We start from the raw sequence: 26,745 nt of genomic DNA, 5'->3' as shown, positions 1-26,745 counted from the left end.
TTGGAAAGCTCGTAATTTTGTAGTAAGTGTTGGGTTTCGATCCAGAAATAGAATGAATTTTTAATCGTAATCGATTATTTATTTTATTTTATTTATTTATTTTTTTTTTTTAGGCTTTTTACGAGCCATTTAGACTCTTGGCCGCCAAAACTAATTCCTTCCATTGTTCTCTATTGTATGCCTGTTCCCAGTCTCCTCCAATTTCTTCTATATAATACTTCCTTGACGCTATCCTTCCATCTTTTCCGTGGCCTTCCCCTTGGTCTCTTTCCTCTTATCATATATGTCAGTGCTCCTTTCAATAAACTTCCATCAGCTCGCCACACATGGCCTGCCCATTCTATCCTTGTCCCTTTGATAAATTGGACCACATCTTCTTTTTTGTAAAGCTGGTATAGTTGGGTGTTGGTTCTTATTTCCCATTTTTGTTCCGCATTGTTGAATACAGGTCCGTAAATTTTTCTAAGAATTTTTCTCTCAAATTGACGTAGTTTTTCATCGTCGCCCTTTGTCGTTGCCCATGTGGCACATGCATATGTCAATACAGGGCGAATGTAACTAATATATAGATGTTCTTTTGTTTTTCTTGACAACAACTTAGATTTAAAGAGTGTCGATAGTGCATAAAGGCATCGATTAGCAGCGTCCAATCAAATTTATTTTACAAAGGTTTAAATTAATATATATATATAAATTAATATTTAGTGACTATGAAATTTAGTTTTAATTTTTCTACTTGACAAAATATTATTTTATACATTTTTTTAAATTTTCGCTTCAATATGCAATAAATTTTGAATTTTGTCAAAATATGCAAAAATATGCAATAACCTTTAAATATGCAGAAATATGTAAAAAAAAATTTCACCATTAGCTTCAAATTATGATGATTCGTGGACATAACTGACAACAATCCAAAAATATTAAAAGGAAAAAAATATGCAATTGCATAGAAATCCGCGCTCTAATTATAGGATACCAGCGGCTATATTGTATAATAGATATTAATGTCTAATTACAGTGTAATTCATTCATATATACTAAAATACCTTTAGTATAACTGTATAAACAACTGTTTTCATTAGAGAAACCGTCAAATCGATAAGGTTTGTACATTTAAAAAAAAATTATTTATCAAATTGGTTTATAGAATAAATGCATTTCCATACGCGTATACCCGCGTATCATGTGTTATTCTATAAGTATACGCACTTACAGAAAAACAGAGAAGTGGGTATACGCCCCACTACACCACTGGACATATGAGTACAGTTTAAACAAGCAACAAATATATATATACAGGCTGATTCACCAAGCATGCTAACCCCTTTTTTTCTTTAATAATGAAATTATTCAAAATCTGATTTTTGAAATCTTTAGATATACTCAGAGACCATATTTTCAAGTTCTTAAGATCTTTTGTACCACATACAAAATGTCCTGTGGCAATACTAATTTTTGTTTCTAAAACGAGAACACCCTTTTTACTGTAAATTATTGAGTGGATAATTTTTTGGAGAATTATGATGTATCGAAATCAAAATTTGAATGAGTAGTTTCCTTGTTATTAAAATGTTTGTACAAAGAATAATAGTCATTAAAAATCATTTTACAAAAGTATAAAATACACATACTAAATTGGAATTAGTATTTATGATACTTTGGTTGTTTTTACAAATTATTTATGTTGATGGATTAATATTAATGACCAATGTTTTAAAATCCACCATAGAGGCATAGACCACATATCTTATAAAGCGAAGACTTTTATCCTTAGAACACATAGTTAAATAACTCAAAAACTACTCAGAAATTTATTTGATTTTAATACATCAAAATTCTCAAAAAAATTTACAGTCAAAATTGTGGTTTACATTTGAAAAACATGATACCCATTAAGTGGTACAAAAATAATCTAAAGAATTTGAAATTATAGCATTTGAGCATATTTAAAGATTTCAAAAATCAGATTTTGAATAACTTCATTTTTAAAGAAAAAAAAAGGGGTGAGCGTGCTTGGTGAATCCCACTGTATATAGGTGTAATTGCTATACAATAGGTAAAAATTGTATTTTAATAACATTTATTTATTTAACTAAAGAAATTGAGTTTTCGATTAAACGGTTAAAATTATTGAATCATGGAAAAATGTATTTATAGAAAATAATATGTTTTATAATTTGTAAACTTCAAATCAATACACCTCAAAAAGTCAAAACAAATTCAAATTTCCTCCACAAACCATAGACATAAGTATACAAGATCTATGCTCCGATCTTTAACCGACAACCTTAAACAGTTGTGGAATTATTAAATGGCCACATTTTGGTTGAACGTATTGACACATTTGAAACATATTCGATCAAAAACGCGCCAACACTAGTAAATATAACACGGACATTGTATAAAAGGTAAGGTTATTTACAAAGTCTGTGTTTTGTAACATGGTTAGAAATAACGGTCTACGCAGTGAATTGTTGTGATAACAAGTTTATCTAGACTTTGGTTTATTTATTCGTGCTACACACGTGTTATAACTTAAAATAATTTATATAATTATTAATTTTATTATATTTATATTACTTTAAAATCATTACTTCCACTCTTGTTTTTCAAAATTGTTGTGCTCTTATCTTTAATGTGAGTATGTGATTTCATTCAGTTTTAACAAATTGTTATTAATTGCGCCCACCCCTTCGTGTTTCCCTATAATTTAAACATTACTTCTAGATTCTAGAACAAATAATGGCTACCGAAGCCTCAGAAGACAAAGTAGATTTGGTGGCAAAAGAGATTGAACTCACTAAGTTATTGGCGTCGAATGATCCCAAAACTAGAAGTGATGGTATCAAACAAATTAAACAACTGTTACTAAAACATTCTGGAGATACAAGTGATGGTTTGTTACATTTACTCTTTATTCACTTAATCTTTATTTTTATTATATATTTGATACATATTTAAATATATTAATATTATTTGTATGTTTTACCTCTATGGGATTAAGTAATTTGTCCCACAAATGATATGTGTATTGAATATGAGTACGCTTGACATTAAAAGTTCAATTTTATCGTGTAAATGTTATTACATTTTCTAAATATCAAATGAAATTCAGATTTAAACACCAATAAAATATAAAATATAAATGTTCATATTATTACCTTTAAGAAAAGTAATAAATACTTGGTATAAGGTATTCAGTTTTTAGTATTTTACCTTAAAGGCTAAAATCTGAGATTTTGATTAGTTAAAATCTCGGTTAAATTTGTAATACTATATTAATCAAATCATAATAATTTTATTATATACCTAATCTATAAGTATAGGTGGTGATCAAAATTAAAAACTCATTGTAATTTGATTCTCTAGACCTTTAGTATATAATAGTCTATAAGTAGGTGCACAATTAACATTATTTTGAAAAATGAAGTCAAGAAAAAGTATATTGTCTTCACAATAGCATAATTAAAAGGCTTTAAAAAACAATTACCATTAATGTAGAATGTCTGGTTAATTGTCCGTTAATAGTTAATCGACAGTTAGTGGGATGTTTACCAGCAGAATTCCCCAAGTTAAGTGTCTGTTTACTTTAACCAGACATTGTATGAACGGCGCTTAGGATAATTACTTAAACAATGTGGATAACTGAAAGTGTTAGTAAAGGGATTACTATGTTTAATTCATGTGTTTTATTAAGTTCTACCTCTACTTGAAAGTATAAGATAGATTAAAAAAACCTTTTACTATTATACATTATTTCTTTATTTGAAATTAATTATTAATTATTACTTAATGGATTTTTTTAGCATTTCAATTGAATGATTATTTGATTATTTGGAGAGGATTATTTTACTTTATGTGGATGTCTGATAAACCATTACCTCAAGTAAATAATATTTTATTTGTTTTAATTAAGCATGCATACATCCATTTAATATTGGATACTTTTATTTCAGGATATTTATAAATTATTCATCATTTGTTTTTTTAAGTATTTTGAAATAGTAATTGAAACTTAAAATTGTATTATTTTGTACATCAATTTTCCATAAGAAACATAATAATTATTCAAAATTGTATGTTCTAATTAAAATATTAATACTAAAATATTCTGTAATAATAAATGTCTTGAATTAATAATTACAATTAATTTATAGCCATAGACCTGTTAATGTTGTAAGGTCTATGCTTATATCTAAAGATTATAAGAAGATCATCCTAGTTGTATCATTAAATTCAGTGAAAGCACATGCATCAAATTAGTGGACACTTTTATTTAGCGATACAATTAATATATGTTTATTATACATCCATATATATATATATATATATATATATATAGAATGCTATGTAAGTATTGTAAGTTAATTTGATTTAAAAAAAATTTCAGGAAACTGCTACTGAAAAAATAAGTAATCTTATCCATAGTTGCACTTCTTATCAAGGTAAAATATTATTTTTGGATGCATTTTTTCTTACCATCAAAGATGATTGGATGTCAATAAGTCAGCATCGTATTGATAAATTTATGATGTTGGTGAGACGTTGTTTAAGACAGTTACTATTTACCTTTGTCAATTGTGATTGGAATTTGGAATATATGAATAAATTTAGTGAAGTTTTATACAGAGCTCTCAAATCATTTACTCTTAGTTTAAGAACTCATTTACAAGAAATTTTCTTAGAAGAACTTGCTAAAGTATGTATTTTTTTTTGTTTTATGTACCGGGGTTAGTAAATTGAGTCCCAAATGACCCTAACTCGGTAAATTGAGTCCCGGAGAAAAATAGGTAATAGGTAAGTTGAGTCCCAGAAAAAATAAGGTAGTAGGTTATTTGAGTCCCAGGGAAAAACAATTTATATGCATTTAAAATTTAAAAATTTGCACTATAACATTTTTATTTGTTATTTGTGGACATTCATTGACTGCATGTATATGATTTTGAAAATAGCAACATGCATTTTTATTAATTATATAAGTATTTTTTATGCAATAAAAATGCATGTTGCTATTTTCAAAACCATATACCTTCATGCAGTCAACAAATTGACCACAAATCACAAATAAAAATTTTATAGTGCACATTTTTTAATTTTAAATGCATATAAATTGTTTTTCCCTGTGACTCAAATTACCTATACTGCCTTATTTTTTCCGGGACTCAACTTACCTATTACCTATTTTTCTCCGGGACTCAATTTACCGCTTTCTAAAAGTATCAAACTTATCTCGGACTCAATTTACCTAGCTATTTACCTAGCCCCTTATGTACATCATTATTAAAATTGTTTAATATATTTTTTTAGGTAAGTAGAGGAAGAGTGCCTTCTGAAGCATTAGTCATTATTTTAGATTCATTCCTTCATTACATTTCTGAGCTCAATGACTTTATGTTAATCAGAGAAGTTACACAAAATGTATTTAGAAATCTTCTATCTCAATCACCTGATCTAGAAATGTTAGAAGCTAAGTTTGAAGCTTGGCGAAAAGTGAGTAATTTAACAACTATTTTCTTTCTCAGTTTATTTTACTACATTAATGTTAGTGTTTGTTCAAATCCCAACCTACCTCTTATTTTAAAAATATTTACAAAACTGAATCAAACTATTCAAATATCTTATTAATCTATAATAATTTTCAAACAAAATGTATGCATCAGTAAAATTTTAAAAACATTTTTTTGAGTAAATAATAGTTTTTATAGTAATTACTTTTTTTTATTTTTTTTTAAACAAGACATTCCTAGCCTATGGCTATCTAAATCTAGGGATGTTTGACAGTTTTAATAGTAATAGTTTTAACATTATAACATGATAATTAAATTTTTGTTTTAAAGTACTAAGGATAATATTAGCAATTGGTAATTTTAAGATAACAATAATATTCTGATATTTACATATTTACAATAGTATAAGTAACTGAAGTCGTAGAGTGAAGATTTGGATGTTGAAAAGTGGATTAGTGTAAGAGGTCGTGGGGACAACCTCGTTTTAGATATGTGATACGTGTGTAAGTGATGAGGAGTGGAAATTTATTTATTAGGGATGTTAAGTAATTACTACTTTCAATAATAATGATAATTATATAATATATTATAGTGTATGCATGTTTATGTAGGTACTTGTATTCATATTTCAATAAAATTGTTTCTTAAATTTTAATACCTGAATAAAATACATTTTATTTTCATAGTTTGATTTAAGAAATAAGGCAGATATATTATTAGAACATTTTTAATTTTTCGTTAGAATTTCAATCTATTTATATCAAATCATATATTTAAATGAATCTACAGTTAATATGTAACTATATTATTGTAGTTTCACAATATACTTAAATTCCAGTATTTTATATTTTAGATGGGTAAACCAGGCAAATCTTATAATGACTTAGAATTGGTTGAAGGTGATATAGCAGATGGTGATTCCAATGAAGTAAATGACAGTCCATTAGATCCTCGTGCTGGAAATGTAAGTGTTGAAATACCTCGTATCAAGTTCAATCCTAAAGATGTAGCAAAGATTTTGAATAAATATGTGACTGAAGTTGATTGTACTAGAAAATGTTTATTGGAAATAACTAAATTAGTAAAATGGTATAATCGTTTGGGAGATGGTATACTACCATATAAGCCAAAAGACTTGAAACTAAATAGTCAAGTATTAAAGCGAAAAAAGAAAAAATATTTATCTAAAATGGTAAAAGAAGGAGTTAAAAAGTTAGAAATGGTTGATTCTAAGATTAAAAAAAGTGGCCGTGAAGTTAATGACCTTAAAAGTCTTAAAGAACTTAATAAGATGGGTGAAATAGTAGTAGAACGTGGAAAAATTGGAAAATCTATGTGGAAAGTAAGAAAATTTGATAATGTCAATGCATTAAAAGAGAATTTCAATTTAAATGGATCTTGGACAGTATCAGATGAAACAAAAACTGACGACTCTAACACTGTGTCTGGTAATGATGATGAACCACCACTACTGGTACCTGCAGGATTTAATGTTGAAGTTTCAGAGACTACAGAAAAAACACCAACTAAAGTTCAGAAAAAGGTTTCTTTAACCCCAAATTTCAAATCTTTAACAGTTGATTCATCTTTAAAAGAAAGTAATTCTAATAAACGCAAAAGTAAAAGTCCAATTTCAAAAATTAATGATGGATCTAGTAAAAAAAATATTCTGAAACAAAATTCTCCTCTCATTGGTACACCTAATGCTTTGAATGCGAGTCAGAACAATAGTTGGTCGGTATCAACAGACAATGAAGAGTCTGTGTCTAAAAAGGTTAAAAAATGCATTGAGTCTGCCAAAGCATCACCAGCAGTAAATGCATCACCTTTAAATGATAAAAGTCTTGCACCGGATAGTGGAATTGAGGAAAAAAATCAAACTGATGATTTAGTTATGTCCAAATTAAAACGGCGTTCTGATGAAATTAAAATAAATTCAAATCTCAATGAAAGCTGGAGTGTGTGCAGTGATGAAAAACTGAAATTGAGTAAAAGCAAATCTCTAGTATCAAATATTGCTAATGAACCAAATAAAAAGAATATTCAAAAACCAAACTCTCCCTTTGATAAGATTTCTTCACCTAATATCGTAAACACTAGTTGGTCAGTTTCTGCTGACAATGATGGTTCTGCATCTAAAAAAGATAAAAGTAACGAAACTGTTCAAGTAGAAAAACGCGTTTCATTAACATCTGTGAGTACACCAGATAAGAGTTCCAAGAGCCCTAAAAGCCCTAAAAGCCCTACTCCTGAACAAAGGGTATTACGACGAAGAACAATTATAATTCCCAAGAAAAAACCTGATGGACAAAATGAAGGTACACCTAAAAGAAAAGCAAAAGAAACTTCAGTAACTAAAGCATCACAAAAACGTAGGAAGACAATTGCAGGAGAAGAAATAAGTATGTTAAAACCTGAAGAAATTTCAAATAAGGCACTTGAAAAAGTGGTAAGTTAAAATAATTATAGTACGCATCATGAAAAGTGCCTCTTAAGTACCACAACGCGCTCAGCCTACCTTTACCTTTTATTATCAAACATAGTGCGTTAGTTGCTGTAAGACGCTTTATTTTGAATCATTGAGGTACAACGGCCATTAAGTTTATGATGATCAGAGGCCATTTTTCATGTTGCAGACTATACCTATGTTGTTGCTTAAAATTAAATTGCATTCATTATTTTTGTTTATCATAGCGTAGTGAAGCTTTTGAGGATGGTTTTGGAACTCCTAGAAAAAGTTCAAGGCTGTCAATTAAAACTGATTCTGCTAAGAAAAGAGTTGAATTTCAATTGAAAAACAATGTTGAGCAAGGTAAAAAATGTTTGTTTCATCGTTATTGCTTATAATTGAATCGATAGTGAATTATTTTAATATTTTTTTTCCAGAGTTTATGGAGTATAGAACATCATTAGTGACTAAACCTCAAAATCCACATGATGCTACCAAACAGCCAGTTCAAGGAGTTTTGAAATTGACGCCAGATGCAAACCGTATTAATCCATTTTATAAATTCACTAAAACTTCTGCAAAAAAAAATTCTAGAAAATCTATCATTTAATTAAATTTTAAAGTACCTGTTTTTATATAAAATGACAACACCATTGGTTGTAATCATTTGTAATATTTAATTTATATGACTTTTATTTTGACCAACCATCCCAATGTATTTAAACTTTAATTAAAGAATAACTTAAAATTATTGTATAAGAACATGTTTTATGTGACTTACCTTTATGAATAATACCTAAAAGCCTAGGTATTAAAAAGTTTATTGTTTAGGAACAACTTTTCTAAATTTAAATTGAGTAAAATCATGCAAATCACCAGTCCACCACTTATCATTGTAGTTAATTTTTTCATAACTCTTCGGCACACTAAATGCTGATAATATAACAGAACTTCAGAAATCTCATCAAGATCAATTACATCCTTGAAAAGACATTTAAGTATCTCCTATTTTGTTCCTGTTGGTGGTTTTCACGGCAAATGTGATCTTTAAAATTTTTATTGGTAGTTACATTTTTCACCAATATCTGGATATCAGGTATGATGTTCTCAGTGAAATTATTACACCTTTAATGTTACATTTTGTAAATTTTAAATATTAAGTTTGGATTATTTAGCCAGAGTATCAGCACAAAATGCTGTTGTTGATGGCTATATTCTTTCCATCATAAATCAAGAATTATGATTTGTATAAATATAAATTATTTTTATTTAATATTGTCCATGAGAACAATAAATTTTACAAAAAATGAGAAACATATATTATACAAAGAATCATCACTGCTATTTAACTCGTGACAACTATTATATCGTGGTAAATTTATATTTTGAATATTTGAGCGTTTTTGTATTGTTTTAACATTAATGCTGTTTGATTTTTGAAATGTGAACAAATGTTCCGAATGGGAACAGGCGGACTGTACTCAATAAATGCCAAATTAAATAACTGTTTATGGTCTTCTTGGAAAATGGATTTGAAAAAATAGTTAATTGCTATGCAAGCATAATTGTGGAATGATATTCCCATTACTCCTACACAGTACACTGTCGCAAACAAATAAAACTAATCTCTTGGCGCTATGTGAAAGTTGACTATTATTCCCATGTTGCTTAGAAGGGAATTGAAATGGTGGGAGGGTTCGTCAGAGAAAAAAAAATATTTTGCAAATGTTTTAAATGTTTATAGATACATAATTAATGCTATTTTGTACTGTTCGTTTTGTGATGATGGGTGAACGGTTTGATCAGAGTAAGTCTTACTCAATGGTTTATAATATACTTGTCTATGGTTTTGAACCTCCTACCATCCAATCAGCTGTCTACAGCATAGACCTTATACTCATAGACGGAGCAAGCTAGTAGTTCCCGCGGTAATCGATGGCTGCGTTGCACATGTTGTTTCATACTTCTGCGCATGTGCGTAGGACAAACCAGGTTGTGCATAAAACGCTTATTATTATCGTATCGTATTATCAATAGTAGAAATATGTCATGAAGCAGAAAGAACTTTTCGATCTTTTAATGTTTTTTTACCAAATATTAAACACAAAATGTTTAATAAAATAAAACACAAAATATACCAGAAACCAAATATTTTCAATGAATATATATATATATATATATATTTATGTTGACTACCTTTATGTAAATTGTATGAATTTAAATTTTCTATAAATAAGCATTTTAACTTTTAATAAAAATATGAATTTTTGAAATATCAAAATCGAATTACACTAAAATTTCTTATAATCAAATACCTATATAGCTATAATACATGGATTAAATTTTAGTATAACTATACCTACACCACTTAAAATTATAACTTGCGTTAGACCATAGACAAATATATATTCAGTCTAGACTATTTTTTATAATAATTAGCAGGGCTTTGGACTTGGGACTATGTGCTTAAAATCACAAATATATGTACCTATTTAAGCATCCAACAATATAAAATGTGTGTTAATGTAAGTTATTCACAATTTTTAGAAGACATAAATCATGAGTATGCTTTAAATATCAAAAAATCTATCACCGTTAACTTTTTTTTACTTTGGTTAGGTATAATATATTTATAATGGTTTTTGTCTTTAAGTTTCATTAGTTTAAATGCTGTCCTTAAAAACAAATACTTATACAGAAAATTGAATTTCATAATTGTATTAATAATTTTTATACATATACAAAATGAATTTATTATGTAAATAATTAAAAAAATTCCAATTTATAAAAAAAGATAAAATATGCAGTATAAATTTTTAAAAATATGCATATATAGGAAAAAGTTGGAAATAGGTAGGTATGCTTAAATATGTGCAAAAAACTTTTAAATTTCAAATCCAGACACCCCAAAACAAATTTATAATGAATCAGATTTATTCTATTTGCTTTCTGGACAAATGTTTTGCAAATTTGAAATTTGCAAATGCATAATCCCGAGCCCTAATAATTATTTTACAACATTAATATCTTAATAATATAAATAAATAAACATATTTTATGTTATCAGAAATGACAACACTGCTAAGGTGATAGCTATGACTGCACCACCCAACCCCGCCAACCAGTGATGCTCCGTCTATGAGTATAAGGTCTATGGTCTACAGCTCGTTCCAGTTTACTGATAACAGTTAACGATCGCCGCCGCAACAACGATAATGCTATCATATCCATATGAGTATCATGTGATCGATCGATGGATGTTTATTAGTTGGTGTTTTTTAATTTTTTTTCCTCAATATTTAACAAATTAAAAAACCAAATAAATATTATTTTTTAAAACAACTAGCTTGGCTGGCCGGGCCGTAGGTTGGGTACCACTGGTCTAGTAGGGCATAGGCCATAGATCATAAACGAAATAAACAGTAATTGTGCAGTAGTGCTGTGTGCATTTAGTTTTAGTAGTTAAGTGGTTAAGTCACTGTAGCAGCTGCTTGCTGTCTACTCCCATCGAGTGACAAATCGCAACCCGCTAATTGTCTGTTATCGTTCATTTTGTTCCCTTTTTTGTTTATCGTCTCTCAGTCAATTAACTCGTAATAATATATAACCAAGAGGATAGGTTTGGTTTAAAATTTGTGTTACTCGAGGTATGTAATTGTGGTGACGATGGGCTGTGTTTATAGCAGTAGAAAAACTTTACCACCTTTTTTCTTCAAAGTAAGTACTATCAACATCAGTGCTCCCGATGAGTCGTTTGCGAATTTAAATTATTAACGCGTACCTCTAATGGCTGCAGGTTATAAATATAGACGACAATGGCAGAGAAAAATACCATGGCCAAATGGAAATCGCTACTTCCAACCTGATATTGCATAAAACCGGAGAACCGTCTATAATATGGCCGTTGAGCACGATTCGCCGCTATGGATACGAAGACTTTATGTTCTGCTTTGAAGCCGGCCGCTCGTCTCCATTTGGCCAAGGCATATTTGCGTTCAGAAGTAAAGACGCTAAAAACATTTTCAACGCCGTCAAAGAAAAACTACAGGTAAAATTAACATCCGTTGAATATAACTACTAATAAACATTAAGTAGGTAAATCAAACATATTATTCATTTACATTTCAACGATCAAAATTAAACTAAACGTTTAAATAAAATTGACAGAGCAAAATATAGCATTGAACGCGTGGAGTGACCTATAAATTTACAATAAAATGCTATTTGTATATACCCTGTTTCAAAAGAGAACATAACAGGCGGCCACGGGCAAAACCGGTTTTCTTACTTAAATCTGGTATATTTTCTTTTGAAACAGAGTATAGGTAGAATTTATTGGTTTTAATTTTCTTGTGAGTAACTGTTAACCTGAATACATCTAATACAAAATTGAGTTATGAGGTTAAAATATAATTTAGATGAGGATTCAGACCTGAGATTTAAAAACTTGTCAAATGGCACTGCCATTAACGCATGATATTATCTCAAAAATTGATATTAATCATACATTAATATCTATGTTTTAATTAAGAAAAATGTACGTGTTTTAGATTGAAAGTGAAAAAGATCCAGTCAAAGATATCGCTTCTGAAGTACGTAATTATTCTGGTCAGTCATATACAAGTACTAATACAATTGAAAAAGTCTATGACGAATTCAATTTCAATGGACAAAGGTTTTGTAGCGAGTCAAACAGCAACTTTCAACCTCCTGATCTCATGCTGGACCCAGATACTGCATTTTTACCAAGACCTTCATACGTAAACATGCTGAACGACAATGAAGAAGACGATTTGTTCAATGATCCATTTGAGTTACCCAAAGATACACCCACTTATACTGAAGTGGAAATAGCTGCTTGCACACCTAAAAGGAAGAGTGAGTCGTTACCTACTTCCCCCACAGAAATACCTAGTTATACAGCAATTGATTTCAATCAAACAATGCATTTAAGTCAGAAAATGCTTAGAGGAAGCGAAGATGCTGGCATCAGGAAAACTAGGCATGATTCTACGATGAGCAATCCTTAGTGTTCTTGGAACCAACACAATTTGGAGACCAATTATAAATATATATTCAACCAAATGTGTAGCACCAGCATATTTATGAGGATCTTTATTTGCTCGTTGTCTACATAAATTATTTCTTGTTTTGAGTCATAATTTTGCTTCCCAACTTTTTATTGTTTTGGTACCTCCTTTTTTTTTTTTTTTTTTTTTGAGAGAGACTTCTTTAGATCAAAATTAGTAATTAGTCGTGTTAAGGTCATAAATTAATATTAAAATCCTAAGGAATATTAATAATTCCCAATAATATAAGCTGTTAATTTATAAATTCACTAATTTAATAATCATGCCAAAGTTAATGTGATGTGTTTTTCACAACACAGATTTTTTTTTAAGATAATTATGTTAAAATATTTTCTCAAAAATTGGGATAAATAATGACTGTTATAAATTTAAAACGTTAGTTGTTACTATAGGCATAAGATCTGTTAATTGTAACCAGTTTTGCCAAATAATGTGTACATATTTAATATGTATAACAGAGGCACCGAAATTTCAATGTTATTATTTGTTTTACACAATTTTGTGCCACATACATTTCCTAAGGTTGTTCAGACTGAATAATTTTGTTGTATTAAAACATTGTTGATAATTCATATTTTTACCTATACATATGATAAAACTATAAAATCAAAAATGTATAATATTTTGGTTGAATTAAAATAATCATTTGAACAGTTAAAATAACAATTTATATAAAATATAGTTTTATACAGTATACAGTTAATACCAATGAATTAATGTTAATTATACGATATGATTAAGAAATTGATTGTCTCGTATAAAAGAAAATATATTGTTAAAAAAACATACTTTGGTATGGTAGATAAGTTATTTTTTATGACTAAATGCCATAATATATTGTTAGTTATTACTGATTATTATAGATTTATTTATAAGAGATGATTAAAAATATTTATAATTAGAAATTATGCTTACATTATATTCCATAGTAATCAATATCCATAGACCATGTTTGTGAAATGTATTTATTTTTTATAAATCAAATAATTATAACCTCTATAATATTAGATTTATTATTTATCACGTAAACTTGTTTTTGTAAATTTATAATTAATTGGTATTCTTATCAATTGCATAGACATTAATTACTAATTAGTCAATGGCACGAGTGCACTACTGTTATCTTGTAAATATTTTTACAAGAATAATTAAATGTTTTATGTCTGAAGACCATAATAATGATAATTTTTATTTCGCAGAATTTGTGGTTTGATTTTTTTATTGCACTTATTAACTAAACGCAGTAAAACTTCTGTAGACATTTTCAACACATAAATCTAGAACATTTTTATTACATTATTTCGTTCCTATTTGAATCCTCCAATATGAAGATGAATTGTATCAATGTCAAATGTATAACTAATAATTCAAGTCCGATCATAAGGTTATTATAACAGTAAATACAGAACATTTGAATTGGTGCCGAGCCATTCGGATCAGAACAAAAGTTACAATCTGTTTGATCCGGATTACAAAAGAGTTTTGATAATAATTATTAACAATATTAATCACCGTATATTTGTACTATTTAGGTTGATAATATTGAAAAAATAGCTGATTATCTCAAAACCAATGAAGCCAAATTTAATTCAAAGTTTTGGATCAATAGATTGAATCCTGATAAAATGGATGTATTCAAAATTTGGAATAAATAATTGTAATTCATAATACGGATTGATCAAAATAATGTTTTAACACTTATTTGGATTAGACTTATGGTCATTTCTGTTTGTCATAGAAACTACTAGTATGATTTATTATTTAGTTAAGTTGTTTAATTGAAAATTGTTTTTACAGAATTGTAAACAATATAATATGTATATTATTTTCATTATTGATTGTTTGACGTTCAAAAGTTAGAACATGATTTTTAATTAGAATAAAATACAAGCAATTGGATAAATCAAAAAGAACTGATTATTTAGTCATTAATTGAAAACATTGAATTTATTAGTTCTCAATTATAATATACTCTAGAAAGAATGTACAAAAATAAATAGTAAAGTATTTTATAAGTTTACAAAATTGAAACATGATGATATAATCACAGACGTAACCATAACTGGTTGTAATTATTGTTTATAGTGCAGTAGTGCACTGTACAAAACTTAAGTATAAAATAAAATCGTATTTAAAATTAAATAAAAATCTAGTCATTTTGTAAGGCTATTAGTCATAAAATAAATATAAAATATTTGATGAGTGTAACAATATGGTATGTTGTATCATCCTGCAGTATTGTAGCTAGCATTATAATTCACGGTAGTTTACTATATACAAAATAAATTAAGGAAAAAATACTATAAATCATAATAAATTAATTACTGTCCACATTTTTTTAAAACAAATTACTTCTGAAAAGATTGATCTATTTCATATAAAATAATACCAATTAATTAATTAAATTATATTTTATACATCAGTCTTGATTAAATTCTCTATCATATTAAATATGGTACATTTCTGTGGCTCATGGTACTGTATTGGTAGCCATAGCAACAGGCCACATTATCGGCCCTTTAGATATCAATTTTGACATTGCATTTTTAATGGCAACAAAATGTCTTTTAAATTCTAAACCACAGCCTCTTGAAAGTCTGAAGTCCATGAGCGTCTGATGATTCATTGGAATTACATTAGATTTAAACACTAACCGCTGATCAGCAGTGGTAATTGTAACCTGTAGACAAACAAAATATATTGTGATTTCATTTATTTTAAAAACTATTTTAATAGTCAACTTACCAAACCAGATGTATTGATTTTACAGGTATAACCCAAATCATCAAGAAACTGCGACAGAGTGGCTAATGCTTCGTCTGATGATAAACAAACAATAAATCTCGTCATTCTCTTCACTAATTTCTGAATAGAATTCTGAAAATTAAAAAGTAAATATTGGTACATTTTACATTTTTTTGTAGATAAATTGAATAATTACATTTACTGTAGTCGATACTGTTTGTGATGTCTGAATTTGCGAAGACAGCAACAAATGTTCAACCTGAGTAGGCTGGGTAAATGAATGTATATCAGATTCATTAGGTGGAATAGAAACTGAAAATGGAATGGCTGCTGGAGCAGGTTGAGAATAACATGGACGAGCATCATCGAATCCTCTATCGGACAAAACAGAAATGCCCACTTTCTTGTTATCTAAATAAACAGTATAGTATTGCATTACTTTTATTTTCAATGAATATTTTTAAATTATTTTAAAGTATTATTGAAAATAATTATTCTAACACAGAGTTAAGATACCCAGAGATTACTGATGTTTGTTTATATACTCAGAAATCACTTGGTACCTGAATGTGTATTAGATTATTCGTTTTAAGTAATAAGCTTGAATAAATAAAAATGTACCACATGTTTTTGACTTAGTGAACCATTGATGAGATTGAATTTGTGATATATCATATCTTTTGGACGGCGTGGGTATTAATATTTTTCTTACAAGAGACAAAGCCAAGGTATCTAATTTGCACCATGGCGAATGACTAGCATAATCAGTGGTCTTCCATAATTTATAATCTTCATCATCAACTGACGGCATTTCCCAAGGCAACTCTAAATTAATAAAAATTAATAATTTAATATTGTTAAATTTTAATTTGTATCACTACATGCATATTATATTAATTTAATTACATTTTAAGAGAATGTACAAAAAACTAAAATATAAACAGTTTTGTTAAGTTAGCGATTTTAATCAAATTAATTAAATTTAACAGAAATAAAGTTAATGTTAACCAAAAATACAAAGTATCCACACACATTTTGAGAAAACACTTGTGAATTAACTTATAATTAATGAAGTAAATATTTTATATATTATAGCTAATTAACATTAAAACTTAAAATTTTTAAGTTACACACCACACAGTATTAAAACTGTTTTATAACTATTAATATTGGTGTTTGAATTTAATCAAGAGATAACTAAGCAAGATTATATCCACTTAAGATGGAATTTAACTAATTATAACTAGGAATTTTGGTAATAATAGAGAATACTTAAATGTATAAAATATTATATTTTATACATTTATTTTAGGAATACATAATTCAGGTATTACGGGATGTGTTAGTACTTTTATAGTTGAGTTATAACAAATAAACCTAATGAAATCAATTTATCCAAACAATATTTCATGGAAGTGGTGTGTGGGGTTATTTGACTGTGCAGAAATCTGATGGAGAAATTATGTAAATTATAATCAGATAAAAATTGGTAACCACCAAGAAATTCTCTTAACAAAATGAACACAAGTGCAAGAAAGAATTGTATATAACTCAAAATTGTTTCATTATTAAACTCTGTTGTCAACCTTTCAATTCAGAATATAAATTTATAAAAATATTTATTTTTAGCATTCCCTACAAATTAGCAAAATATCAAAATTTAATTTGGGGTAATCTGTTAGGTATATGTGTAAATATGGAACACACGGTATAATTAATACTGTAATTAAAATTATTAAATATAAAAAATATTGTTGACGTATCAATCGCCAATAACATTGGTACAGAAGCTTTAGGGCGTCTCTTTAAAATATACCTACAGCTAAAGTACCAAAGAGATCAACATTGACACATTAATAAATTACCATAAGTTATTAGTGAATTAGTGTTATTTATTTATTAGTTTTTATTCAAAATAATTACCTCCAGCAAGCATAGAAACCAGTATAATACCACATGACCAAATATCAGAAGGTTCAGCTTGATAAGGTAACTGTGAAAGAACTTCAGGAGCTAAATAAGGTCGAGTTCCACACCTCTTTTCAAGTTTACGTCGCTATTTAAATTAAATCAATATAATATTAAATAATTTTTGGGGTATTAAAAAAAAAAAAATATGTAAGCATAAAATGATTCTTTAAATGTGAATATTGTCATTAGCAGATAGATTATAATTTATTGTTATATATTAAATTGTATTGACGATAAATAAGTTATATATATTAGCAGACTCACATGAAAAGAAACATATATAAAATAAATATTACCAACTTTTCCACCACATAAAAATAAAGTTGCTAATCCAAAATCACTTATTTTTAAATTTCCATGTTCATCTAATAATAAATTTTCTGGTTTTAAATCTCTATGTGCAATGCCATTATTATGTAAATATTCCTAAAAAAAATAGAATATAATCACCAATATGTTTAAATATAAACTCATTGATAAAAACAGGAAACATACAACTCCAGCAAGCAACTCTTTGAAAAACTTCTTAGCTTCTGAGTGAGGCATTCCAACATCCGGTTCTGTTACAAATAAAATGTATTACTTTAAATCTGATAAACTATAATTACTAATTAACTTACCAATTCGGTCAAACAGCTCACCTCCTGATGCATATTCTAAAAATATAAAATAATTATCTTTGCTATGACGATGTCCAAAATATTTTATAATGCTTGGATGCTTCAATCGAGAATGTATAGCTGCTTCTTTTTTTACCATCATCAGTGCATCAGGAAAGTTTTTTAGATCAACTGTTTTCATAGCTACAGTGCCATTGGTATTTTGATTTATCAAAAGTTTTACTCTTAAACATATTATGAATATAATAATTAGGTATTATACTTATTACTCAAAATAAACTATTAGTAGCAAAAAATAAAATTCAGAGATTATTTTATCAAAAGTAAAAATAAAAAATACTGTAATATTATGTACTTGGAAGTTCATTAGCATTTATTTTCCTACATTTATATTTTTAAAATATAGAGAAATAATGTACAGTGCTTTAAAAATATGGGATAGGGAATCCTCAACATCAGTCCAGGTAAAGACAGAAATAAGATAAATGTTAAAACTGAAAAAAACAATAACCAATAAGTACATGGTTGACACTGGTTTTGTCTCATCTCATTATTTATTCTAAAATTAATAAAGTTGTGCCATAAATTTAAGGCCAAGGCGAAGTTAACGAAATTGTAATACAAAGATTTGATATTGTATAATATAATCTGAACATACTCGCCAAATGTTCCTTCGCCCAGCGTTTGAGCAATTCTCCATCCTTCAACAAACTCCGTACCCATTTGTATTTCTTAAATCTGAAAAAAAATACATCACCACTATTTATACATGTAGTAAAATTAATTAAATTATGTGAGAGCCTTCAAACGGCTTGATTGGTCTTCATAACAATATTGTAGATAACATGATAATCAGGTAGGTGGAAAACTAATATTTCATAATTTATCCAACAGAAAATTAAAATTTGCAAAATGGTAAAGTAGGTAACTATATAATATTTCTATTTTTTTATTATTAAAAACAAATGTATAAGCAAACGTGACGATTGCTATTTTTCAATTTTTCAACGGAGTGCTTAAACCTTGATTTTGATTATTACAAGATGCAATAAAAAATATTGTAAAATTCATAAAAATTGTTGTTCGCATTACAAATTTACACCTAATGATGTCAAACGCTTAATAATGAAATACCTAACTCACTTCTTGGATTATATCCTTGGTTCTTGGCGAACAAGATGTAAACGGTGAACGTGGTTTTAACAACGAAACCAAAGTCGGAAATCTGAATTTTAAACTACGAAAAAAAGTTTGAGTGACAAAAAAATTACGTAAACAATAATTAATAATTATTATTTAATGGTAAATTAGTGAATACTGAATACTGAACGTCTGAAATTCTGAACTGAACAGTGAGTCAATGAACAGCAAATTCCGTTAACGTTAACGTCGTTAACCAGTTTGTTTTTCAAAAGTTTATTTTTTGAGGTTACTTTCGTTGTTTCGTTTTCCGTACAATCGGAGATTATAAACTATCGATAGTACGGCTATCCAAGGACTTTATAAGCGATCATTGGATTTGAATTTTCAAGTGACCTGCTCGTTTGTCTTTTAATGAGGCCAAGGCCAACAAAGTGCTAAATTTAGTCAATAAGCAATAGTTTGATGCTGCCACCCAAAACAATTGTTTTAGTCGTCATTGACGATCACTGATTATTGTTAGCACAGAATATTATTATTCTGTGGTTGTGTCTAAGTAGAGATAGGATGTAGTCATGTTTATATGGCTATTTAATTTGAGTAAATTTCATTTTTACTAATTATTTCAATTAATAATGCCCCTTGTAGAATTTGTTAAGCTTAAGGGGACCATATTACCGTAGTTATAATATAACTAGCGAACCGAAATTGATAATTTAACCATCATCATTTGCGATTTTTTTCGATTTTTTTCGATTTTTTTTATTGAAACATATGTATTTCAACTAGTTAAGAACGATGGTGCAAAAATTAGTTGGTGCAAACCATTATTTTGAAAGTTATAGCCTTTTAAATTCAAAGTATGCGATTTTACGTTATCGTGCGCCGCATGCGTATTACGACGTTTTAATTTTTTTTTATTTTTTTTAGGATTATAATTATATTAACTAGGTAGATTCTGTGATGTGTTTCATGAAGTACTCTCGCATTCAAATGATTTTACTTAAATTTTAAGGTAAAAACAGAGCTAAGAGTTAAATAACAAAATTATCAAGTCCTCCGGACTTCTCGTTAGATGGGGGCTCGGCCTACCCTACGGGGTCGTGGGGGGGGGAGAGCATACCTGACCTGCGGGCAGGCGGATGACCTAACAAGTAAATTTAACCTTGTTAGTAAAAGTAACACAAGTATAGTGGCTCCCTTCGGCTGACGACTCCGATCGCCAAACTCAAGGGACCTCACTCCGCCTACCGGCTTCGGTCGCCATACTCGATGGCCAGTTAGAGACTTAAGACCCTAAGAGTAACATAAGTCAACAGCTGTTGTGTTATATGATAAGCGCACCGCACGCTGCAATACGTACTATTTATCATACAACCGCATACTTTGGAAGGCTATAACTTCCAAAATAATGGTTTGAACCAACTAATTTTTGCACCATCGTTCTAAACTCGTTGAAATACATATGTTTCAATAAGAAAAATCGAAAAAATCGCTTGGGAGCTAAACTGCAATTATACCCATTTTTCATTGTAAGTAATTCATTGGTTTCGCATTTGTATTGTTAGTGTTAAATAAATCAAATACACTAATAATTTGTTATGAGGTTGCAAAAAATTTGTATTGCATTGTTTGATCACTACCATCAAATACCAATAAATTACATAGTTACCGTAGAATATTGGTGTTACTGTAAATTACAATAAAAATAGAGATTTGTTGTTGAATTAATATAATATTATAAAATTGATGTTTGAAAATTGAATGTAATTTAAAATAGTGAAACATTTTAGCATTATTATATTGAATTCAATATTTTCTAAATAACTAATATAAGTTTAATTTTTACGTATAATTTTCATAATTTATACCTACACAATTTTATAATATTAGGGTTAGTTTGGGTTATTATTTTACTAACTATTAATTAGTGATGGTTTTCTCTGGTAGGTTGTTGATAAATAAATAATTATCATCAATATATTTTGTATTAGAAAAGTTTCAATGTTTAACGTTTTCGCACGCGAATTATTTCATACTTCAAACACTTTAATATCTAAAGTTAAAAAAAACTATCGTTGTGTCTAAAAAACATGTCAAATTTATTAATGGAGATTTATCGATCTTAAAAATTACAGATTTTATTTGAAAACTCGATTTCCCGAAGAAACCTTTGATCAGAAAAATCAATGTATTGTATATAAGTGTTTATGTATTTTATAATAATTAATCGAACTACTAAAACTAAGAGTGGTTTATTTTTTTACAAAATTATTGTTTGTTACTATTATAACTAAGTTTTTTTTTCACAATATATGCTTGAATAATGTTGATTAATAATTTTTAGAAGTATCGTAGTATGCAAAAAGACTATTTCAATGTTTTTTTGAACATTTTATTTCAAAATGTTATTTGTTATAATAAGATGTGTTAATTTTAATTAAGAATTAACAAAAATAGTGAACATTTAAATTTAATATAAATATTTAGCTACAATAAGGTTAGGTTAGGTTTTAGTATACTATAATTCGTTAACGCAATTTATTTATGATTTCCGGAAATAATCGTCGTCGAATTTAACCAAACAGGGAAATGCCAATCCATGCTAAAAATCAGAATTTCAATAAATGTACTATTAACGGGAAAAATAGGATGAGCATGATTAAAAAATCACCCTGTATTTACAACGACATAATAATTGAAACACGCAGACTGTATACGTATTATAAATTTATAACATATTATTATAACGAGTAGCCGAATTTCGATTTTGTATTTAAATTATATAATGTGCCCCATATTATCGATACATTCATACATTAATTGCTCAGCTCAATTGAAATGATAGCTATATGTAGGAGAGGGGGTACAGAAGAGTCTATACATTTTGGGAAATTTACAAATTTTCAACTATTTTGGTTCCCGTATGCGTGATGTCATTCAAGTTTCTTTTGAGTATCACACCTACTTTTTTCAAAAGATGTAGGCAGATAATTTATTATTTTGCAAGTCATTATGATTCATTGACTATCGTCTTAAACTTAAAATTAAACTGTGTTAGGTTAGGTTAAAAGCTTTTTGAAATTTGAAAATAATTCGATTTTATCAAAAATGATTATTACTACGGAGTAAAATGTAATTTACCAAATTAAAATAAAATATTTTAAACCTAATTTTCTTTCAGAAACAATTGTATACCTGTCATAGTGTCATATAATTAATTGTATTACATTGGAAAGATATTTTAGTAATATTTACTAACTTAATAACCGCTCTTTTCTATCACACGGCGTCTTGGTTATGCAAATTAGGTACATAGCTGTCGCAACTACATTTTTCCGGCTTTTCGGACATCTCGTTAGAAGTTATAGTTTACCATTCTTCGTTGCATAATATGTCGTATAAAATAATATTAATAAAAACAAAAAAATAAAATTCTGTTCTTAAATTATATAATATTATGCCACCATGTTAGATAATATTTAAATCACCATACGACTTACCTATCCTAACCATACGACCTACCACAATCGGCAATTGCGCAGCTTGTAGCTTCGTGTCACAAAATAACTAATATTAGGATTTTTATGACTTTTTCATAGTTTTTCTTTTTGTCACGCACATTGCAGACCAAGTTATAAATTCGTTTCGTACGACATAAAATCAAATATATTAAATTTTATTTTGCATATTTTTGCATATCTAGAGGTTTTGAGGAATATGCACATCATATATTTTGTATATTTCAGAAGAAAACTTGCAAAATAAAACTCTAAATATATTATTTTCACATTTGTATAATAATATAAAAAATTTAACGTATTTATTTATGTCATATTTTATTTATTTAAGGACGTATTTTGAAATTTTTTCTGGCATTTTTCTAGTTTTTAAGGTCATAAATAATCTTACCCTAATAATAACACTGTGGTGTTTGTAAGTTGTAACAACTAACAATAGTTCAACACTGGCCACGGATGAACTATTGTGATAATACTATAATAGCATTGTTGATATTATAATAATATTCATTATTATTATAATTTTATTACATTAAATTGGTCAAACAAATATTTTACAAATGACATATTAAAATAACATTATTATGATAATAGTATACTTAAAATAATGTTTTGTCACACAATAAACTTTTCATATCAAATAAAATATTACATATTATTATTTTATATTAAATTATACAATAATAAAGGCTATGTTGGATGTGCGACACCGCGTAAAAATTTGTTTCTGAAATGCGTCTAAAGATTGGCGGCAGTAAACTTTTTTGGACAATCTTGCGAGGATATCTGCAGAAGTTCGGCTTGTAAATGGCTTGACCTGTTATCGGCGATCAGTAGCTGTTGACTCGATAACTCTGAAATAAAAACATAAACGATATAATGCACGTTAATTTTAATTTATATAGGCACTAAACATATAATATTTTATAAAAAATTATGGAAATTCGATGGTCCCTATCATTTGTCTACCGTAAACTAGTAATATGACAAGAAGAGGCTAAAAAGAGGAAAACAATTTAAGCTGGTCATAAAGTTTACTTGGCGTCGATCAAAACATTTTTCAAATTATGTTTTTTCAAAAACAATAAAAAAATATTATGTTTTTCAGTTACTAAATGTGTTACCATATACCTATTATGTCAGACAATAATAGATACTTATATACAGTTATACATGTCCACCAGAACAATATTTTTATAATATATAAAAAGTGTAACAGATAGAACTGACTTTTGGAATAACTTTAGGAAAAATAAAAATAACTTTTGTTCAAATTAATATTATTTATTTATTTTTCCATTAAGTGGCCCTAGCGTTACATGTATAATAAATTTATTTTTTAGTACAGAAAAAAAAAATATTAATTTAGTAAAACACTTTTTGGATAAATTCAAAATAGCCTAGGTATTTGTGAATCTGATTATAAGAATAATTTTTACGGTAGAAAGATGTATTTAAGTCAAGTAGTTTATTTTTTAGAATTTCTTTAAAATTTAATATTTTTTTGGTTTAATTAATTTGGAACGTAATAATATAACTTTTTTAAAAATATGATTTTTGAGAATTTGCTGACATGAGTATATTTCTTAAATTATTATTTATTTATCATATAATATTAACAATTTTTGTCATACGTTTAGTTGGCATAATTTACATATTTTTTTTGTCAAGTCTTTCTGTTATACCTTGTGTATATTATATTGTATTCTTATAAAATAATGTCGTAAACTACAATGTTTATTGTTTAGTATCGGTAACATGATCCACACAAACAATAGACTAATAATATGCACATTCTATGCACAATTTTTGAAAGTTGTCCATAACGAACTCCTTATAAAATCAGGATTGAGGAGACTTTTCATGTCTATTTAACAATAAGGAACGATATTTCAAGTAATACGTATTCCCGTCGTCTTTAGATGACCTATATGAGTGTAAAATGATCATTAGTTTGCGATGTGATATGATTGGACACGGGATAACTACGCACACGCTACATTTGTGTAAATCTCATTGTGTGGAAACGAAAGGCAAGAGCAATACAATCTCATATATACATGCGTTTACACCAAACTTTCCAAAATGACAAAATCTATGTCAGTTATAGGATAAGTCGGGAGAATCACGATTTTCAGAAAATCGATTTTATAAAATATTTGATGGGTATTGCTGTGAATTGGTAATATTCCCTAACAATATACAGGGTGATTTTTTAAGCATGCTCGCCCCATTTTTATGCTTAAATTATGCATATATTCAAATTTTAATTTTTGGAATATTTAAGTGTAGTTAAAGGCGATATTTTTGAGTACTTAGATTTTTCACAACTTTTAAGGAGTATCCTGTAGCGATACCAACTTTGGTTTTTCAAATGACAACCTATATGTTTTAAAGCAAAATGTGATTCAGATAATTTTTCTGAAAATTTTGACATATTGCAATCAAAATTCGAACGAAAACTTCCAGAGTTATTCTACTTGAAATACTAAGGAATAAGGATAAAAGTCTTATACTTAAATGCCTACGTTGTAAATGGATACACGTTCATATTTCGCATTTGTGCTATTGTACACTATTGTTCGGTATTTTATTATAAGTAGGTATACCTATGCTATACAAATATTAACGTTGCCTGTAAGGTATAGGTAACATGGATAAAATAAAAAGGATATTATTTTATTCATATTTTCTTTTCTTTTGAAAATTGTCAGATGCAATATTTGGCCATTTAGTAATAAGTAGTGATTATTAACAAATATTTTATTTTTATATTGTATACCGAATTATAATTATCGTATCCATTTACAACGTAGGCATTTAAGTATTAGACTTTTATCCTTATTCCTTAGTATTTCAAGTAGAATAACTCTGGAAGTTTTCGTTCGAATTTTGATTGCAATATGTCAAAATTTTCAGAAAAATTATCTGAATCACATTTTGCTTTAAAACATATAGGTTGTCATTTGAAAAATCAAAGTTGGTATCGCTACAGGATACTCCTTAAAAGTTGTGAAAAATCTAAGTACTCAAAAATATCGCCTTTAACTACACTTAAATATTCCAAAAATCAAAATTTGAATATATGCATAATTTAAGCATCAAAATGGGGCGAGCATGCTTAAAAAATCACCCTGTATATATATACAGGGTGTCCGACAGAGATCTGACATTCTGACAAATAAAATAACTTTTGTTCTAATCAATATTTTTTAAAAATTTCTTTTAAATATAATTCATAGACACTTGCGCTACATTTTTAGAATACATTTTTCATTTTTATTTTTTAATACTGAAAATAAAAAACTTAAAAATTGATAAATTTTTTTTCAAAATATTCAATATAGCCAATTTGTAAATTTGATTTTCAGAAAAATTTATTTGGTAAAAACACTTATTTAAGTCAAAAGTCTGATTTTTTAAAATTTTTTAAATATCAATATTTTCGTTTGGTAAATTATAGTAATTTATAGTTTATACATCACATATTATTAAAGTAAATACAATAAAAAAAATAATTAGATTTTAACATGCACTTATTTAAAAATGATCTTATAAAATATTTTTAAAAAACTTTATTGTTATTTGAAATTACAAGGTTTCTAACATAAACTAGATCGTAATTTACTTAACGAAAATATTGATATTTAAAATTTTTTTAATAAATCAGCCATTCGACTTAAATAAGTGTTTTTACCA

At 27.7% G+C, this 26,745-nt stretch overlaps 4 protein-coding genes across 5 annotated transcripts in view; 2 read left to right on the top strand and 2 right to left on the bottom strand.

Annotated features, from left to right (window-relative positions):
- Positions 1-2,506: 2,506 nt before the first annotated feature.
- Positions 2,507-8,721, top strand: LOC149054368 (ribosomal RNA processing protein 1 homolog). Of its 2 annotated transcripts, none has more exons than XM_089230317.1 (8): positions 2,507-2,640; positions 2,731-2,899; positions 3,810-3,889; positions 4,394-4,702; positions 5,311-5,493; positions 6,364-7,959; positions 8,205-8,322; positions 8,397-8,721. In XM_089230317.1, exons 2-8 carry the CDS (start codon positions 2,746-2,748, stop codon positions 8,567-8,569), a joined length of 2,613 nt encoding a protein of 870 aa, XP_089086443.1. In that variant the 5' UTR covers positions 2,507-2,640; positions 2,731-2,745; the 3' UTR covers positions 8,570-8,721. The 2 variants fall into 2 exon arrangements, with proteins under 2 accessions (XP_089086443.1, XP_015371301.1); XM_015515815.2 differs by having other exon boundaries at positions 2,523-2,644.
- Positions 8,722-11,195: 2,474 nt separating this feature from the next.
- LOC107166949 (uncharacterized) lies at positions 11,196-14,250 on the top strand. Its single transcript, XM_015515805.2, has 3 exons — positions 11,196-11,676; positions 11,756-12,007; positions 12,510-14,250. Exons 1-3 carry the CDS (start codon positions 11,626-11,628, stop codon positions 12,987-12,989), a joined length of 783 nt encoding a protein of 260 aa, XP_015371291.2. The 5' UTR covers positions 11,196-11,625; the 3' UTR covers positions 12,990-14,250.
- Positions 14,251-14,966: 716 nt separating this feature from the next.
- LOC149054367 (serine/threonine-protein kinase grp-like) lies at positions 14,967-19,787 on the bottom strand. Its single transcript, XM_089230330.1, has 10 exons — positions 19,529-19,787; positions 19,044-19,123; positions 18,386-18,609; positions 18,261-18,325; positions 18,066-18,191; positions 17,718-17,850; positions 16,416-16,619; positions 15,991-16,205; positions 15,795-15,926; positions 14,967-15,729 (listed from the first exon to the last, which is right to left on the bottom strand). Exons 2-10 carry the CDS (start codon positions 19,106-19,108, stop codon positions 15,520-15,522), a joined length of 1,374 nt encoding a protein of 457 aa, XP_089086456.1. The 5' UTR covers positions 19,109-19,123; positions 19,529-19,787; the 3' UTR covers positions 14,967-15,519.
- Positions 19,788-23,352: 3,565 nt separating this feature from the next.
- LOC149054365 (uncharacterized) overlaps positions 23,353-26,745 on the bottom strand; it is a 208,630-nt gene continuing 205,237 nt past the window's right edge. The window contains exon 9 of the mRNA XM_089230331.1: positions 23,353-23,900. Within this exon, the coding sequence (XP_089086457.1) occupies positions 23,785-23,900 (116 nt within the window). The 3' untranslated portion in view covers positions 23,353-23,784. The remainder of the gene's footprint in view (positions 23,901-26,745) is intronic.

The sequence above is a fragment of the Diuraphis noxia genome, unplaced genomic scaffold (genome assembly GCF_037042655.1).
Source record: "Diuraphis noxia isolate RWA-SAM2 unplaced genomic scaffold, SU_Dnox_SAM2 contig0007, whole genome shotgun sequence".
Taxonomy (NCBI): domain Eukaryota; kingdom Metazoa; phylum Arthropoda; class Insecta; order Hemiptera; family Aphididae; genus Diuraphis; species Diuraphis noxia.
The sequence above is the reverse complement of the archived record's forward strand: the minus strand, read 5'-3'. Positions and strand labels throughout refer to the sequence as shown.

What these genes read in the sequence shown, in the direction of transcription:
- LOC149054367 (XM_089230330.1), bottom strand. Translation starts at nt 19,108, where the DNA reads ATGGGTACGGAGTTTGTTGAAGGATGGAGAATTGCTCAAACGCTGGGC. An exon ending in AAGAGTTGCTTGCTGGAGTT is followed by an intron (nt 18,192 to 18,260) that starts GTATGTTTCCTG and finishes TATTTTTTTTAG; the next exon opens with GAATATTTACATAATAATGG. An exon ending in CAGTATCGACTACAGTAAAT is followed by an intron (nt 15,927 to 15,990) that starts GTAATTATTCAA and finishes TTTAATTTTCAG; the next exon opens with AATTCTATTCAGAAATTAGT.
- LOC149054368 (XM_089230317.1), top strand. Translation starts at nt 2,746, where the DNA reads ATGGCTACCGAAGCCTCAGAAGACAAAGTAGATTTGGTGGCAAAAGAG. An exon ending in CTGATAAACCATTACCTCAA is followed by an intron (nt 3,890 to 4,393) that starts GTAAATAATATT and finishes AAAAAATTTCAG; the next exon opens with GAAACTGCTACTGAAAAAAT. An exon ending in ATAAGGCACTTGAAAAAGTG is followed by an intron (nt 7,960 to 8,204) that starts GTAAGTTAAAAT and finishes TGTTTATCATAG; the next exon opens with CGTAGTGAAGCTTTTGAGGA.
- LOC107166949 (XM_015515805.2), top strand. Translation starts at nt 11,626, where the DNA reads ATGGGCTGTGTTTATAGCAGTAGAAAAACTTTACCACCTTTTTTCTTC. An exon ending in TACCACCTTTTTTCTTCAAA is followed by an intron (nt 11,677 to 11,755) that starts GTAAGTACTATC and finishes TAATGGCTGCAG; the next exon opens with GTTATAAATATAGACGACAA. An exon ending in CCGTCAAAGAAAAACTACAG is followed by an intron (nt 12,008 to 12,509) that starts GTAAAATTAACA and finishes TACGTGTTTTAG; the next exon opens with ATTGAAAGTGAAAAAGATCC.